This window comes from Simochromis diagramma, unplaced genomic scaffold (assembly GCF_900408965.1).
Source record: "Simochromis diagramma unplaced genomic scaffold, fSimDia1.1 OVJJ01000590.1, whole genome shotgun sequence".
NCBI lineage: Eukaryota > Metazoa > Chordata > Actinopteri > Cichliformes > Cichlidae > Simochromis > Simochromis diagramma.
In genome coordinates, this window is record NW_024387057.1 from 534,249 (window position 1) to 552,009 (window position 17,761).

Below are 17,761 nucleotides of genomic sequence, written 5' to 3' on the forward strand. Positions count from 1 at the left end.
AAAACTGGTTCATGCATTTGAAAAAAGACACAAATGCTGGTGTTCGAAAGCACAGTAACAACAACCTGTTGGTGTAAAGTGGGAACAAGTGAGTTCAGTGGCTGTAGGAGGGTCTAACACAAGAAATTCTCACTTGCAGTTCTCAGATGTCGCCCAACTTCCTATGCAAATTGCCCAAACCTTTGCTGCAAAATGTTACGTGGCATCCGGTTGTTTGCTGGTTTTCACACTGCTCCATGGTGCGCTGGTGAAAAAGACTGAAAGATAAATTTAATGAGTAAGAGTAAGGCTGATCAGCTGGATTGTCATGAAGTTCTGTGCAGATGTTTTCCACAGTAACTGCTCTGGAAATGTTTTCATGGGTGGTGGCCGTTATTCAGCCAATCCCAGCTGCTGTGCTCCCTCGACAGGTCACCAATCTATGACAGGGCTGTGGAAATCATGTATGCAGTATAATCATCAGTCTCAGCTCCAGTCCATTTAGGGTTGATTAGCATGCTAACATGCATGTATACAAATGCACATGCAAAATGAGGTGCTATGTTTAAAGAAATTATTGTAAAAATTCAGTCAAAGCATTTGACATGAGATGAAAAGAGATTGTGACGCTTGAAGTTTGTGTACAATCGTTTTGGTTGCAGTTTTTAAACAGAACTTAAATGTGTTTTTCAGCTCTGAGGACTTTTTGTGAAATGAAGCTGTACTTGTACAACGCGTCAAAGCTGCTGCTGTGATGGCCCATTGCACATGTGTAAACTACTCTCCCATTTTTTATTGAAGCATAAAATACCATCAAGTCTCTTGATTTGATGTAATCCATTTATTGTATGTACTTTGTTGAACACAAAACATACAAAGCAGTTTGGGATCAAAGTCAAACTTTCAGAAAAACAAAGTTAAAAGTTATCAGCATCATATTTTGTTAAGACAGGAAAGCTATGTCAATATTAAAGGATATGTAGATATATTATTGCCTGTGAAAGATAGACTTCATGCTCATGAATCATGTACAGATGATAATGTGAGGCATTTTTATTTTTTGCAACATGGCCGTGTGTTGACGGGACTTCTTATCTCAGCTCTTCTACTTTTTTAAGTAGTCTAGCTTTATCAGCTCCGGAGAACTCGTGGAGCTGAAAGACAAGGATAGAGGGTTAAAAACGTCATAAAAAGCCCCAAAACAAAACATAATTTTCCATTTATCTTAGATAAAATGTAAAATAGGAGACAATAAGCTTCACACAACCTAAACCCTTATTTATGAGAGATATTTAACTCAATTTGCTTAATCCTGAGACCACTGAGTGAAGGTCTGGCTTCGATCACAGGCGCCTCCTCAAGCTGGTGTTTAATGTCGCGAGCTCGCCTCTATTTGTCAGAAAGGTTCATTGCTTTGTTGTCGTTAGAAAATATTAAGTGACTCATGTATGAGGTGCCTTTAGAGCATTACTGTGCAAGATTAGGAAGGAATCCTTCAAGCAACATAAAATTTGAGGCCTTTCTCCGGCAGGTGAATGCCAAACACTATATTAAAGATCACTTCTATGTGTCACTTGAAAACAATTTTGAGATTTTGAGAATGATCATTATTGCACGAGGCTCAATGTGTCCAAAAATCTATTACACGCCAAACATCTGCACCAAGCTGACAGGTACACGCAGCATTTTGACTTACCTTTTGGCCATTCTTGTAAAACTGGAACGTGGGCATGGATTTGATTCCACAGGATGAGGACACATCCTGAAAGAGAAGCAAATACATCAGATGAGCTCACTGGGTCATCAAGATCTTTCTTGTCTACAGATGGTTATGACCAACTGTAGCTGTAGATGTGGCGAGAGGCCAATTAAGAAGAAGCCATTAAGCATAGCGTGACTAAGACGGGCTTCTTCAGCTACCCAAGATCATACTCTCCAACACTTCAGTGTTGCCTCTTTCCCACAGCACAGAAATTAATCTTTATGCAATTTATTTGATTCTTTCTGCACTCTCATTTGTCACGCCAGCCGGCTGTGGATCCTTATACATGGCTCGCAATGAGCAGCCCACACCACAGCTCAGAACTACAAAGCCACACAAACAAGTCCTTTCATAATTCTCCCAATAAATAAAAGAGGTTACTTTACAATTTGTGCACAGCCCTGTGATGTGCCTCTGATTCTGGTGTGAGAGTGGAGAAAATTCCATAAAATGCTGCAAAAACCACAAACATGTTTGACAGCAATTTTTACAACTGTACAGAGACGTGTCGAGGATCTCTGCGCTAGCACAGGCCTGGCAGCAGCTGAAATAATCCAACTGCTTCTGCGGGCTCATCAGGAAGTAAGTCAAACTCAGACTTACACGGGCAGCATCCACGTCCACCTTCAGGAAAATCACGTTGGCATTTTCAGGCTCCGCAGCCATTTCCTGCAGGAGAGAAGATCAGTGAGTCAACATGCAAACTTGTGCAGTTCATCTGCTGCCACGTCACACTTATGAAGGATCAAAAGGGGAAACATCTAAAATAAAAGTCTGAATTTGTTCTCTTGTGCCATAACAAAAAATGTGGGTTGTTTTTCATCTTAATAGTAATTTCTTAATGTGTCAAATCTAACTTATAGTTGAAAAAAAATTCACAACGTAACTTATTGAAGAAATGCCATCTTTAGCATTGCTGCGGTTATTGGAGCAAAGGGGTCAAAATGATGCTAAGAGTGGGGACAGTCGACTCTGGGACTAGAGCATCAGTACCATAGTGACTCCTCTGGCTCATGAGCCATCCCAATATACAGGTTATTGTAATTTGTGAGGGACAGAAATAAAGAGATTCTCATCAATTGTGGAAGCACAGATCGACATGCAGATGCAAGAGTTCGGAGTCGTTTTAGTTTTGACAGCATGTACCTCATACACTGGGGCAATCATTTGGCAGGGGCCACACCAAGTGGCTGTGAAGTCCACCACCACCAGCTTGTTTCCAGCTTCCGTCAGGATGTTATTGAACTCTACCTGGAGAGAAATCAAAAACCAACAACATAGTTTGAAATAGATTTGAATCTTATAATTAACCTGACAACAAAAAATAGAAGTCAGTGTTTCACATTAAAATACAGATTGTTACAGCGTTGTTGTCCACTTTTCACTGATCGCTGCCTGCGGCTGTATATGCATGAGGATTTCAGCCCAACGCTTCCTCCAGAAAGATTTCGCTTTCAGTTTGCCTAACTTGAGCTTTAGTATGACACGTCTACACTGCTCGTTAAGATTTACACCAAACCTAACGGGATATACCAGAGGTTCCCCATGCTCAAAAAAGCCTTTAGAAACTGCATGTAAGTGTTTGCTTAAAATTTACGCAGATCAGTACGAGCTCATTTTACCCCCAAAAGTAGTTTTCTGCGTCTTCATGGTGCATTTTTTTTCTCTTCGTCACAGAAATTGATGTTGATGCTGATTTTCTTGAGGTTTCTCCACTGTTCCTCAAGTCTAAATGTTTCCACGCTCAGTTTCCCCTTTCACAAAATGAAAATTCCAGATGTGGTGGTCGTTTGAGGCTATGAACTCATTTGAAATGACGTTTATTTCCACACAAATGCAATACAATCAACCCATAACTACAATTAGCTTTGGAAAGCTTGTTTGAGGTGCGTTTCTCTAAAAATCTACGTACATACCCAAAACTGTTTTTACGCTTGTGGCACAGCTGCTCCTCTATAAAACCATAGTGCGAAAAACATCCATTAATGTGTTACAAATGGACAGAGGCACAAAAAGAAGAGCAAACAAGACCAACTTACCAGATTCTTCACTTGGCGAACCATGATTACTGTTGACGAATGTTTCCAAGACACAACAACAAACCTCCAAGTTTGGAAATAACCTGCGGTCAGCACACGCCCCAAGCTTTTAAACACTCTGCGTAAAGTTAGCCATCAGCAGTCGAAGCGGAAGTCTCTGCATTTGGTTTACACAATAAAATTTTTTAATGAGCTGAACCGTAAATAGATTGATTTTTTTATACCGCCTTTCTACTCAGCCGAGAACTCCAAGCGCTTTCTGCAGGTCATTCAGCCAGTCTCACACACACACACACACACACTCATACACTCTTATGAGACCAGGACTCATAGAAACGAGATGTAGGAACACAGACTCTCCTGGAGTCATCCACCGAGAGAGACCGTCAGCAGCCTGTGTAACCATGGAGCTGACCCTCACCACAGCTTTCTGATAAAAGGCTGAAAATCGTAGAAAATGTTAACAGTGTTTGCGCTCTTATATGTGGAGCACTTCAATCCCCTCGACCAGGCAGGTCCTTAAAAGCAGCAGATATAATTATAATTTTATTCACATCAGATTCATGTCTAAAATAACTGTGCACCTCCACAGCGCGTAGAGATCTCCAGCAGTGCAACATCTCCCTCTAGTGGAAAATATATTAATACACAAGAAGCTGTTGTTCACGGTACTGGTGAGACACTCACACATTTAAATCATTGAATTTCGGGGTTCCAATCACTTTCATGGCCACAGGGGTATAAAATCGAGCACATAGGCTTGCAGACTGCTTCTACAAACATTTGTGAAGGAATGAGTCGCTCTCAGGAGCTCAGTGATAGGACGTCACCTGTGCAACAAGTTCAGCAGTGAAATTTCCTCTCTTTTGCTGTAGAAACAGCCTACAGGTTGTGTAGAAGTTCATGGACAAACAGCTCCATCGAGCTGATGACTTTAGGGGCTCAATCACTAGTTTCAGGTTCCACTCAAGGGTTCAACATCCCCACCTGGGATTTGACAGACGGGGGACTTGCATAATCATTTGCAACTGCCAGCAGCATTAGCTTTATTTTATTTGTGATCAGTTGCTGATTCTGAGGTTTCATCCCTTTTGTGGGTTTAAACAGCCACATTCTACAGATGGTAAACCAACCATCATGGCTGCTTGCTCACCAATGGCAAGTATAAATCTAGCGTAAAGACAAAGTTTGGCAAGTGTTACTAAAGAAGGTCATCAGATTAAAGTGAAATTCATAACTCCGAGAAGCATGTCCTGTTACTGAACAGCCATACTGAAAAGAATCTGAGCGCTTATCTGAATGAACTTTACGTTCAATCATCAACAACTGTGAGACCAGAATATGAAGATGCATGATGGGATGGCAGCCTCTTCCTTTGTTTTTGTTAGTCCACTGGGTTTTTTGGCTGATTACATAAAGCAGAGGAGAACTGCTCAAAATCAGAGCGTTCACCCACAAGTTTTCCAGCATTTTCCAGCTAGTTTTTCTGAACTCTTACATCTGATTTATGCTTCTCTGGTGAATCTATGTAGAGCCTTAACATGTAGCCTATGCGAGTGGCCACTGCTGTCCACATCCATCTCTCTCACCTAACAGCACTGCCATCCTTGCTCACAGCTTGGTTACATCCTTCTTCACAAGTCCATACAGGAACTTCAGTTGGTCCAGAGCTCTGCTGCTCCCATCATCACCAGAACTTCTTCAATTTGTTAATCACACCTGTTTTTTAGCAGCTTCGTTGTTTTCCAGTTAATTCAAGCTCCATAGTACCTTTCTGTACTGCTGTATGTCATTCATACTCCCAGGTCTTCTTCTTCTCACAGTCTCACCGACCCTTCCCCATTTTGGCTGCCATGAGGTCTAACGCCTCCAGCTGCTCTACTCTTTGCTTCTGGATTCTCCCCCACAAGTGAATTGAAATATTGTTGATAGGTCTTTGTTTTTTTTTTTTTTAAATTCTTATTGTTTTTTTAGGCTCCCTGAAAAGTACAGGAAAACCCCATCCAGGCTATGGCTACCAGATCCAAACTGCATAGAAACTTTGTTTTTCCTGATATTTGCTGAACTGTTTGAGATGTTGAGCCAAGGAAAGTCTTACTCTGTTTATTCTTGCTCACTGCGGCTTTATTGACATCTGTAGAATAAACGCGCAATGAGGATGAGAAGGAAACTGGTAGTGAAAAATGTGCACACTCAAAGACTCTCTGTGTTATCAGCGTGAAGGCACTTCAGGTTTCAGCACATGAAAGGTGATCTCACTTCACTCGAGTATCTGGCAAGGCCTGATTTGGCTAATGATCAGCTCGAGGCTTTATAACAGTAATAGCAAAGTCATCATAATTTAAATCAGCATGACAGAGTTCCTCTTTCATACCTCTACGCCGTTTTGTTTTTTACTGTAAAATGAAGCAAATGCTTTCTAATTAACAGCAGATGAAAACCATGCCATGTTTCAGTACACAACAGACTCACATGACAACAAATAAAAGGCGTTTGTGTGTGTTGGTGTGTTGTTGACTTCCAATCATCAAATCTATTTCCTTCATGTAGATTTGACTGAACGGCCTGTTGAGACCAGCAGTATGTTATAGATTATTTTTTATATGTTTCAATGTAGTTTTATCAGGAGTGTTAATTATTATGAAAATAATTCAGTATAAGTTTTCTCTTCTCAACTCATGTATGGGTCGACACTGAATACTGCTTCCAGCAGCACGTCTGCAAAAATAAAAACATTTGAAGTGCTCTGGGTTTCGTTTTCGACAAAAACTGAAGAGAGTGCATTCCTATTAAAGCCTTAAGTAAAGAGAAAATACAAACTCATCTTACCTCCATCTTTGGGCTCAGGGAGCTCCTCCACCTTCAGCCCAAAGTTGCTTTTCTTTGGGAAGTTGTCAAAGTGCTGAGTCATGACCCACGACTTTCCTTGAGTCACGATGATTTTTATGACAGCTGTAAATAAATGTTGCCTTTCACTGTTATCAACCTCATAGTAACAGATATGAAAGTGATGAGTCATCCAATGCTGTGCAAAAAAACTGAAGCTAAATATTTATTAAATGTTTATTTGTGGTGTTCATGAACACATGATCCTGATGTCACCTGTTAAATTATAGCTATATACTTTTACTCTGATTCTACAGGTTCCCTTTAGGTTGCAGGTTCAATATAAGAACAGTAATTCAAAAGTAAAGCTGATATAACTAAAATGTTCACAAATCAAGAGATTCATATCAAAATTGCCACAGATGTGTGTTTGATAAAGCTTAATTAAGATTTACATGTAAATTCACTCTAATTATTTTCTAAAGCATTGGTGTCTTGTTTTACTTGGTATAGTTTTACATTTTATTTGTAATTTTTTATGTTCTTTATAAATTTTTAATCACCATTTTGTCATTATTATGTAATAATGTCACAGTCGGTGTCACTCACGGGGATCATTTTGTGTGGTAGAAATGTCATATGGCACATTCAGCGCCCCCTTTGAGCCTGATAAGGCAAAGAAAGCCTGGCTGTGCTGCACTTCCTTAGTAATACACTTATCTGGGCTATGTGTGCATTCATGTGTTATATCAAACAGTACATTTGATTAGCAGCACATGGCTGCTGCTTACTCTTATTATTCCTACGGAAGCAGAAAGGATGTACTTAGTCTTTTATTATAGTTGTTGTTAATTAAATAATGAAATGGTTTGATATGTGTTGTTGCTTATTCAAGTCTGTATGTAAGTAATGACCTTATAACAATCTAATGATTTTTTATTATGTGCTAATGCATGAAACCTGAACAAGGGTGTATTTTCTGTATATGATGACAGTATAAAAAATGGATTTACTACTCCTGGAAGTCATGCAAAGCTTCATTAGGACACCATCATCTCTTTGCAGGCATTACGAGATGCAAAATAAGGCCACGCTAACATGGGTTTCACATTTTCAACATGGGTAACAAAACAAATTTACATTTAGAAAACTTTTATCTACAGATATTAAAACTTTACATGAAATATCTTGAGGTTTGATTACAAGCTTGCCTTTTTCTAACTGAAGTATTTAATCTCAAAAATCAAAGATATACATTTTTCAAAGTTCAACGTGTTATTATCCAAAGTAAATCAACAAATGTTTCGCCTTTCTTACCCGGCTGGGTAACAAACTGTACAGCATATTAAAGCACATGTCTTTATCTTTGTTGGCCAGGTGCTGTTAGATAGTGTAAAATATTTTCAGCCAATCATATCCAGCAATAAAAGCTTGTGTCCCGCCCTTTCTCCTCATAACTGTTCACATTCCTGCCTCTCCTCACTTCCACCCACTCCCACTCCACAGCTTCCAGCATTTCTCTGTGAAGAAAGGCGAGCGGTAAGTCACACAGAGGAGAGAGAGCTGTTTGTTTCTGAACTGCATCAAGTGTGATTTTACTGGAGGAGGTAACTCTGAGGCTGAGCAGCAAACATCAGCAGGGGGTCGGTGTTATCCCTTTAAAGCCTTTGCATAAAGTGTTATCTTGCTACTGACCATAAAATATGAGATACTCCACTACAGTGGTAGTTGTGTATGAACAGTTAGATTGTATTTGTCACGGGCGAGGTCGCCTCAAAAGAGAAAGGACTCAAATGCTGGGCGCAGAACAGCACATAGAAAGTTTCAGTGACAACGTTTATTTTCTCAGCAAGTGCACACAGTCAGAAAACTGAAACGTGAGTTTAACAAGTACTAGAAGCAACACCTAAACCTAAGGGGTTTATGCAGCCTGAGCTAAGTAAACAATCTGGTCGCTCGTCAGTGAAAACTGCTGTTCCGAGGATTGGGCTGAAGGGAGAGTCAAACTGGTTGGCTGGGTCCGGGGAAAGGGTCAGAGTCACTGAAATTAGAGTACAGACATTCAGGTATGGTTCGGGCAAGCTGTTTGTTCTGAATTTTCCTTTGCACTGCTTACTTGCTGTGGGTGGTCAGTAGTGGCGTGGAGGGGTGAGTGGTCCGGGTGAGTGGTCCGAAATCTGAAATCCCTGGCGTTGAGGCAGGGAGGCAGGCAGGTGCATGGGGCGAGAAACCCGTGAGACTGTCAGGAGGTCCAGCGTCCGGATGGGTGTTCTACAGCGGAGATTCGTGTCTGGCAACTTGGTGCGTGGCTATGAAAGAGAGATACAGAATGAGACAAGATAGTTTGCAAGTCGTGTACAAAATCACAGCAGTGGCCTGCACTAACTAGGGTTAGCCGACAATCCTTATGAGTCCCTGGCTTAGTTACCCACAGGTGCAAGCAATAAGCAGAACACAGTGGCTCCTCCCAGGGGTGGAGATGCCGACTCGAAGGGAGAAACACTGGCACCCACCCAGACCATGACAGTATTGTGTTTCAATGTGTTTAGAGGTTCACTGATATTGTCATAAAGTCTGAAAAACAGAATCACTGAACTTGATTCTATGTGAATACTTGTATGTAAACCAGTACTTTTATAGTAATAGTTTTACTCTGATCACTCAAATCACTTGTGTGTAAATATGTAAATGTGTGTGTGTTTGAGCACGATGAGGATTTCTGCATTTCGTTGGAACTGTTCTTTTAATCACAGCTTGGAAACTGAGCCTAAGGGCAGCCTACGCTGTCATTGTTACACTTTATAGTTAACCGATGATGTCATGAAAAATTGAAAGGATTTGTGCTGTTTGATGCTCACCACAGCTAAACGTCACAGAGTGAATATTACACTTCAGGTTTTATTCAGCTCTATTTTGCACAGCGCTGGATGACTCAGCACTTTCATGTCTGTTGATAACAGTGACGGGCAATATTTCTTTACAGCGGCCATAAAAAAGAAGAATCATGGTGAAAGCTAAGTCATGGGTAATGACTCAGCACTTTGACGGCTTCCCAAAGAAAAGCGACTTTGGGCTGAAGGTGGAGGAGCTCCCTGAGCCCAAAGATGGAGGTACATCTTTCTTCTTTCTCTCTACAGGAGAGCACCTTCTTCAGTTTTTGTCAAACATTAAGCATCGAGCACTTTAAATGAGTTTAGTTTTGTTTGCAGAGGTGCTGTTGGAAGCTGTGTTTCTCAGTGTCGACCCGTACATGAGGTGATCAGAGAGCAGCATCACTCATTACTGAACTACTTTAATGCTCCTGATAGAAATACATATTGTAACACACCGCTGGTCTCAACAGGTCGTTCAGCAAAACCCACATGAAGGAGGGAGATGTGATGATCGGAGGTCAGGTGGCCAAGTAAGAAACACAAACACACCTGCACACAGAACACTTACATGATGTGCTGTGATGTGTATGTTTACTGACACAGGACGCAGTGTTGAGTTATCCCAGTGACAGCACAGACTATTTTGTTTTAATATTGTGTTGTTGTTTTCCTTTAGAGTGATCCAGAGTAAAAATCCAGCGTTTCCTGTGGGAAGCCACGTTGTGAGTGACAGCGGGTGGAGAACCCACACGCTCAGTGATGGGACCGGCCTCACTCCCATCCTGCCTGAGTGGCCTAAAGATGTGTCCCTGTCTCTGGCTCTGGGTGCCATCGGGATGCCCGGGTAAGACAGATTTAAGTAACCTGCATGGATCAAAGTCACTTTCTATTGGACGATAAATCGTGGCAGGATGTTCTGACTCTTCCAGCAGATAGATCGATGTGAAGTTTTATCAGCTGAATCTTAAATGTAAACTAAACCATCTGAGACATTCATATCAGTGATGTAAGATTTTATTTATAGGTGTTTGTAAGGTGTTTAAGAGGTCAGCTAAATGTGCTAATAGACAACAGTAATGAGCAGAAAATAGTCACTTATATTCTTACAATAAAACTAACTTCAGCTGTTTTGCTAATGAGCTGAAGCAGAGTTTCTAAGCAGTTATTTTTGTGGATATAATTAATATGGCAATCAAAGAGGCAACAGCTGGATTTACTGTTTCTGTCTCTCTGCAGACTGACGGCTGTTTATGGGATAGAAGAAGTGTTGGGACTCCAGAAGGGTGAGACCCTGCTGGTGAACGCTGCAGCTGGAGCGGTGGGCTCCGTGGTGGGACAGATCGCCAAGATCAAGGGCTGTAAGGTGGTGGGCTCGGCAGGCTCTGATGCCAAAGTGGCTTACCTCAAAGAGCTGGGATTTGATGAGGTCTTCAACTACAAAACTGTGGGTTCCCTGGAGGAGGCTCTGAGGAAGGCTTCACCTGAAGGATACGATTGTTTCTTTGAAAACGTGAGCAGTGGTGGTGCAGTTTCAAGCTTGCATTTAATATTTAATCATTGCTCTACTCTTCTCTTGCATTCACACTGCATTCCTCACAGCACGTTACAATGCATTAAGTGACCCTGCTGCTTTGTTTTAGGTGGGAGGCCCTTCATCAGATGTCGTCCTGCAGCAAATGAAGAAATTTGGAAGAATAGCTGTGTGTGGAAGCATCTCCACCTACAATGACAGTGAACCCCAGACAGGTTTGTTACTGCTATAACTCCTGAAAGTTTTGTGCCTGCTATGGAACAACCAGGGTTGGTGCACAGACAGAAAAATAATAATACTTTGCATTATTGCAAATACCAATCAGATTTAATTAATAAACTTACAGACGGATTCACAGGAGACAACTGATTCAAGGTTAAGAAACTTACTTTAAACCCCATGAGGCACCAGTCTGGTATAAACACAGTCTTCTAAGGATTTACAGACGAATCCTAAGATTACAGCTTACAGCTCTTCTTCCGTAGAGCTTTTTCCACTAAAACAGCTATTTTTAAAATCTGCAATGAAGTTTTGATGCATAGTGTTGGAGGTTATTATTATTCCGTTTTTTGATGCTGCACCTGACACCTCTGTCTTTCATACTGTACCATACCATCGTCATCATGCTTGACAGGCTGGCTATATCTGGATCTGCTTCAGAGTGGTTCTTGTCACGTCTTTCTAAAAGGTGTATTTTTGTGGCTTCTTTGAAGTTCATGTCCTCTTCCACCTCTCTGGTGTCTATGGTGTGACATACGGCCTTTATTGTTTATATCATCTCTGCTCCCTCTTTAACACGTTTTCAACACTTTTAGGGTGTTATGCTATGCAGATGACAGTCAGCTGTATATCTTCTCTAAGCTCCAAGATATTTCTGAGTTACAGATATAGAAAAAGTTCTTGGATGGTAGACAATTTCCTCCAACCTAATGAAGAGAAAACAGAAGTCTTTGTTTGTGCCCTTGATAGATTTATGCCTGAGGTAATGGAAGCTCTTGGTCCCCTTCAGGAACTTTGTTACAGCCTACTCAGCCTTTACTTTGGATGCTCATGTTAAATTTAACTCTTGAATGACTAAATAATGGATGAGGGCGTGCTGTCTGTGCATCGTTTAGGGTTCAAACTAAAAAAGCCGAAGCTTTTGCAACAGTTTCTCCCAGACTCTGGTTTAAATGGCATTTTTATGATGAAGCATATTGTTAGAATTTTCTTAAAGGTGTTTTATAGATGAAGTTTTACTCACACTTTGTGAGTCAGGTCTCTCCATCAGCTGCTCAGGTGGGGTCAGTGTACTTGGAACGACAGATGTCCAACAGCAATGTCCACACATCACTGATGTCCTTGGAAGTTTTCTCTCTGCCCCCCCTCTCTCAGACATTTTTAAAGTCGCTCATGGTAATGTCCAAGAATCAGATTACATTTTTGGCTGTCCTTCCTCTGTGTCCATGCTAGTTCTGACCCACAATGCAACGGTTCTGCCTTCAGCTAAATTCTGGTCATGTGACCGTTACACTGTACCTCAAACAAACTTTACAGCAAGGTGTATAGCTCATTTACACAGCCTTTAAAAAAATTATAATTATATTTATTATATATAATTATAAAATATTATATAACAATATTTTATAATCACATATTTTAGACAATTTAAAAAAAAATCTCATTAAAATAATTTTTAATCAATTTCAGCAAATAAATTAAATACACACAAATCTATGACAGAAACATATAAAATAAACCCCCTTTTAAACTGTCTCTGGCACACTTACAGCTCCCAGTCAACATTTAGCTTGATTCTTACTGGAGTGACAACTGGGGTGTTCAAAGCTTTCATTACCAAACTGTATGGATTCATTTGAATTACAGGTGTAAAGGTATGTAGATGGTATTAGACTGAAGTGGAACAGTGACCTTTCTGGAGCGGGCCTGGACCCCAAAGGCCCACAAATATCACTGCGAAGAACACAAAATGCATTTAATACACCACCAACAACTTCTTCTGAGTTAATGTGTTTTTTCCACTAGAGAGGAGAAGCTGCACTGCTAAAGATCCACAAGTGCTGTGGAGGCACACAGATGGTTATTGTAGACATGAACTGTAGTTTCTGTGAGTGAAAGATGGGTTAAAATTTTCTCTTGAACGACCTGTGTTTTAGGTCCGTATCCCTACTTCACCATGATCTTTAAGGAGCTGAAGATGGAGGGATTCTTGCAAAGTAGGTGGGAGCACAAGCACCCTGAGACCCTCAAGAGACTGTTAGCGTGGGTGAAAGAGGTTAGTGTGAGCCTTTCTTTTAAATAAAGATATAAACATCAGTTACCTGTGTTTCTGTTTTGATGTATTGTATTTGTGATCTGTGTATTGTGCGTCCACAGGGCAAACTGCAGTGTCGGGAGCACGTCACAAAAGGCTTTGATAACATGCCGGCTGCTTTTATGGGGATGCTGCAGGGAGAAAACATGGGCAAGGCCGTCGTCGCAGTCTGAAGAGTTCAATGCAAGAGAGCCAGCATTACTAATAACTGCCATTATTACACAATCTATGAATTAATGAAGCAATAAACATAGAACAAAATAATTTCACATTAACATTTCAGCTCTTTGAGTAGTTTTGCAATCACAGAGTTTTGCCTGTGATTGATAGTTGTGTCTTTTGTCATGTTGACAACTTGACATCTGGCAACATCAGCATCAGTTTGCTTAAGTTGTACGTTTTGGTGACTTACTTAACAACATGACCACCAATGAATAAAAGAAGAGATGATAATTCCAGACTCAGGGTTCTTATCCTGTCATTACAGCGAGTATCTGTGTGTGCAGTGCAGATCTGTTCTGCTGTATTAATGCCCTGTTCACAGTGACATGATCAAAGTTGTTTGTATGCACAGGGAGCGAAAAATAAAACATTTTAATTTCGATTGAATCAACGTGGTGTGTGGTGGGCTTCATCTTTGAGACTGCGGTTAGCTGTAAATCTGAGGTGAATGGAATAATTATATGTGCTGCTTTTAAGGGCCTGCCTGGTCGACGGGATTCAAGTTGCGCATCAGATATAATAGCACTAACACTTAACATCTGCTACCAATTTTAGCCTTTTGTCAAGGCTTCGGTGAAGTTTAGCTCCATGGTTACACAATCTCTTTCATCCATTTAATCTCCAGGAGAGTCTATGTTCCTACACTCTGCTTCCCTAATAGGTGTATGAAAATGTGTGTGACCGGCTGAACGAAGCCTGTAGAAAGCGCTTGGTGTGCTCAGCTAAGTAGAAAGCTCTATATACTCTAAGTACCAATGCATTTATGCTTTAGCTCATTAAACACTCTTATTGTGTAAAATAAATACAGAGACTTCCGCTTTGACCGGGACTACTGACGGGTAACTTTAGTGTTTAAACGCGTGGGGCGTCTGCTGGCACTTTGTTCTGTCCGAGGCACGTTCATCAGCTGGTATCATGGTTCACGAAGTGAAAGATCTGGTAAGTTTGTCTTTTTTGCTGTTTTCTGTGCCTCTCTCCCTTATATGGTGAGAGGCGCATTCCTAGTAAGTGAATGGATGTTTTTACGCTCCACTGTTTTGTGTCGGAGCAGCAGCGCGCAGGTGTGCCAAAACGTGATCGCCTACCAAAAAGGGATTATCCGTATTTAAACTGCTGTAAATGACTTATTGGCCTGCAAAATGTGAAATATATGTCAAAGATATCCATGAATGATATAAATTCATCTTGAGCTACAAACAACCTTCCAGTCACGCGTTAGAAGCCGCAATCCGTCTCTGGTGAAGTGGCATCGTTTGTTTATCCAGTTAAAAGTTCTCACTGATATTAAAAATGTATTTTTTAAAGAGAGATCTGGACAAGAGGGCAGCAGAAATCGCAACAAATATACCAATAGTTATATAAAGAAGTTTTTAATTGGCCAAAAGGAAATATACACGAAAAACTGATTTTACATATAGCACTTTAATAACCTGTTCACTAAAGTCCATTCATCAATATAAGTCAATACGTTACACATAAACCCTCGCCCCATCGAAACATTAGAAATCACCTTTTGGGAGACAATCAGTTCTTCACACAACACCTGTGCTCCACACGCGGCCATAAGTGTACGCGTTGTTTAGGTAAATTTCCAGGAAAGTGCCCCGAGGCAGTCTTCCCGAACCTCGTTGTAACTGATTGTATTGCATTTGTACGGAAATAAACTTTACAAAGGTCAGCGGATCACAGCATCACCAGATCAGTGACTCTTACATGCAGCCATCAAAGGCCATCCTGAGCAGGGAATCCCTCGGTTAGCAGGGCTGGACTAGTAACCTGGCACCCCGCCCTACAAAGCACCGGCAACTGCCCATTCATTAATTTTCATCACTAACACTGGATTGCACAATCAAAACTCCTAATGCAATCGGGGACTTTCCCTGCCTTCCCTGCGCGCTCACGCAGCTTGCAGAAGAGAATTTAGCGTGGAAGAAGTGGTTGATACAAGTGGACAAACAAAACTTATAGGATGGAGCTGAAAAGCTGAGAGAGAGAAAGAAATTAGAAATAGATGCAGCAAAACGTCTCAAATGAACCAACATGTGAACTGTCGTGGCTGCAGCTGCACCGTCAACAGTAGCACCAGCAACAAGTATGAACAAGCCCTCAGAGTCAGAAGAGGCTGCTGCTGTTAGCTCTGTTGCAGTTCATTTGAGCATGTTTCAGTCTCTACCACTTACCCATCCAAAAAATCGTGTCTTTTCTATTTCTCTCTGTAGGATGAGTTCCAGAAAATTCTGAATGAAGCTGGAGACAAGCTGGTGGTGGTGGACTTCACAGCCGAGTGGTGTGGCCCCTGCCAAATGATGGCCCCAATTTTTGTTGTATGTGATGTTAAATCTAAAATCACGTTATTTATTTATTGTTTTAGCTTATTGCCTCATGAGCTTTTGCATGTCCAAAATTCACGAGAATCTCAAGTTTCATTCTGTCCCTCACACATTACAATAACTTTAGTCAGAGTAACCTATAGTACTGATGCTCTAGCCCCCCATTTGACATTATGCAGAGCTTCATTGTGATCCCCATGCAACTGCAGCAATGTGACAATTAAATAAGAGAACCTATTCACAAGGATGAAAACTCTTGTGATGTCGCAGCAGATGTAGTGTGCGTGCTCTCGTGTCGACTCAGTGATCTTCTCTCCTGCAGGAGATGTCACAGGAGCCTGTCAACACAAACGTGATTTTCCTGAAGGTGGACGCGACTGATGGCAGGGTAAGCCCGTGTTTGACTTGGAAGCCTGGAGAAGCAGTAGGATTACTTCATCTGCTGCTGAACCCACTTTAGCTTCCCTTGTGTGGATTTATTTTATTTCTGTTTTCATGTCATTGCATGAAAATAAAAGTCATTAGCCAGCATAGGTTTCTAGCTTAGTTAAACATTTATTTTTCTCTTGGAAGAACTCCTAGCTGACTCATGTGGCCATCTGTCAGCAACTGCTTTGGTGCGGATTAAACAACACAGACTGTAATGCAACAAGCTTTCACTCTGCACAACTGGCAACACTGAAGTCTGAAGGAGAGGCTTTGTCTGATGTAGACAGGCTCTTGGGTAACTTATAATTAATATGCATAAAAGCTGCAGAAGCCTGTGTTTTTCACAATATTTTTAATGTATTTATTTGCACATGTTTTGGCCTCTCGCCACATCTACAGCTGCCCAAGTTGGTCTGAAGCGGCCGTAGTCAGTGGCGATCAGTGTTGATGACCCGGTCAGCTCATCTGATATCGTTGCGTTGTCTTTCAGGATGTGAAGTCATTCTATAATGTCACCCGCATGCCTGCATTTCACTTTTACAAGAATAACCAGAAGGTAAGGTAAAGTGCCCTATGTAGCTGGATGGAGATGTTTAGCATGTAGTGAATTTGAGCCTGGAAACAATGAGCCTTGTGCAATGACTATTATAATCTCAGTATTATTTTCAACTGGCACATATAAGATCAATGTTGCCCTAAGGATTCCCTCTTAATCTTGCACAGAAAACCTCTAAAGGCAGATCATACATGAATCATTTAATATTTTCTAATGGCTTTTCTAATGGCTTAAACGGCAAAGCAAATATCCTTTCCAACCAATGGAGGCAAGCTTGAAGCCATACCTCCATTCAGATTCAAGACTCAAAATTCAAGAGCTTTATTGTCAATACAGTAGTATACACAGTACACAGTGTACTGAAATGCTGTTTCGCCCTAGGCTCCCCATGGTGCATTTATAAATATATAAAGGATATATGGTCTCAGGATTAAAGAAACTGAGTTAAATCACATTTAAGTCAAGGTTTGGGTTGTTAGTGATAAGCCGATTGTGTCCTATTTCACAATTCATTGAGGATAAATGGAAAATTATGTCATTTTTTAAATGCCATTTTTAACTCAATGTCCTCCTCTTTCAGGTGTATGAGTTCACCGGTGCTGATGAAGCTCAACTACATCAAAAAGTGAGAGAGCTCAGATGAGATGTCCCACCAAAAACAAAATCTGCCTCACATATCTTTGATATTACTGTGTTACTCATGACAATGAAGTCTATCCCTCACAGTCAATAATACATCCACATATCTTGTAACAGGTTAATGTCCCTGTCTTAACAACTGGCTGCAATATGAAACCGCTCAATACTTTTAATTCCGTTTTTAATGACAGTTTGGCTGTGATCCTGAATTACTTTGTATGTTTTGTGTTCAAAAAGTTTAATAAATGAATTATGAATGGA

The 17,761-nt window shown here is 40.8% G+C and overlaps 3 protein-coding genes and 1 long non-coding RNA gene across 5 annotated transcripts; 2 read left to right on the top strand and 2 right to left on the bottom strand.

Moving 5' to 3' along the window:
• Positions 1 to 805: 805 nt before the first annotated feature.
• LOC120741960 (thioredoxin-like) lies at positions 806 to 3,907 on the bottom strand. The gene is made up of 5 exons (XM_040045111.1): positions 3,781 to 3,907; positions 2,888 to 2,992; positions 2,345 to 2,410; positions 1,676 to 1,741; positions 806 to 1,133 (listed from the first exon to the last, which is right to left on the bottom strand). Exons 1-5 carry the CDS (start codon positions 3,802 to 3,804, stop codon positions 1,071 to 1,073), a joined length of 324 nt encoding a protein of 107 aa, XP_039901045.1. The 5' UTR covers positions 3,805 to 3,907; the 3' UTR covers positions 806 to 1,070.
• Positions 3,406 to 3,774, bottom strand: LOC120741970. Its single transcript, XR_005697729.1, has 2 exons — positions 3,658 to 3,774; positions 3,406 to 3,495 (listed from the first exon to the last, which is right to left on the bottom strand). It is a non-coding gene; the product is annotated as an uncharacterized LOC120741970 (long non-coding RNA).
• Positions 3,908 to 8,084: 4,177 nt separating the features above from the next.
• Positions 8,085 to 13,945, top strand: LOC120741939 (prostaglandin reductase 1-like). Of its 2 annotated transcripts, none has more exons than XM_040045076.1 (9): positions 8,085 to 8,145; positions 9,590 to 9,716; positions 9,816 to 9,861; positions 9,950 to 10,009; positions 10,156 to 10,323; positions 10,716 to 10,989; positions 11,120 to 11,225; positions 13,167 to 13,285; positions 13,387 to 13,945. In XM_040045076.1, the coding sequence occupies exons 2-9, from the start codon at positions 9,611 to 9,613 to the stop codon at positions 13,495 to 13,497; spliced, it is 990 nt and encodes a 329-aa protein (XP_039901010.1). In that variant the 5' UTR covers positions 8,085 to 8,145; positions 9,590 to 9,610; the 3' UTR covers positions 13,498 to 13,945. The 2 variants fall into 2 exon arrangements, with proteins under 2 accessions (XP_039901010.1, XP_039901012.1); XM_040045078.1 differs by lacking the exon at positions 8,085 to 8,145 and adding an exon at positions 9,424 to 9,501.
• Positions 13,946 to 14,359: 414 nt separating this feature from the next.
• LOC120741961 (thioredoxin-like) lies at positions 14,360 to 17,761 on the top strand. Its single transcript, XM_040045112.1, has 5 exons — positions 14,360 to 14,485; positions 15,766 to 15,870; positions 16,199 to 16,264; positions 16,796 to 16,861; positions 17,442 to 17,761. The coding sequence occupies exons 1-5, from the start codon at positions 14,462 to 14,464 to the stop codon at positions 17,502 to 17,504; spliced, it is 324 nt and encodes a 107-aa protein (XP_039901046.1). The 5' UTR covers positions 14,360 to 14,461; the 3' UTR covers positions 17,505 to 17,761.

Bases quoted from the DNA above. Each gene is read 5' to 3' on its own strand.
- LOC120741961 (XM_040045112.1), top strand. From the start codon at position 14,462: ATGGTTCACGAAGTGAAAGATCTG. The intron at 14,486-15,765 runs GTAAGTTTGTCT...TTCTCTCTGTAG, and splicing joins TTCACGAAGTGAAAGATCTG to GATGAGTTCCAGAAAATTCT. The intron at 16,862-17,441 runs GTAAGGTAAAGT...CTCCTCTTTCAG, and splicing joins TTTACAAGAATAACCAGAAG to GTGTATGAGTTCACCGGTGC.
- LOC120741960 (XM_040045111.1), bottom strand. From the start codon at position 3,804: ATGGTTCGCCAAGTGAAGAATCTG. The intron at 2,411-2,887 runs GTACATGCTGTC...TCTCTCCTGCAG, and splicing joins TGATTGCCCCAGTGTATGAG to GAAATGGCTGCGGAGCCTGA. The intron at 1,742-2,344 runs GTAAGTCTGAGT...CTTCTCTTTCAG, and splicing joins TGGACGTGGATGCTGCCCGT to GATGTGTCCTCATCCTGTGG.
- LOC120741939 (XM_040045076.1), top strand. From the start codon at position 9,611: ATGGTGAAAGCTAAGTCATGGGTAATGACTCAGCACTTTGACGGCTTC. The intron at 9,717-9,815 runs GTACATCTTTCT...TTTTGTTTGCAG, and splicing joins CCCTGAGCCCAAAGATGGAG to AGGTGCTGTTGGAAGCTGTG. The intron at 10,324-10,715 runs GTAAGACAGATT...GTCTCTCTGCAG, and splicing joins GGTGCCATCGGGATGCCCGG to ACTGACGGCTGTTTATGGGA.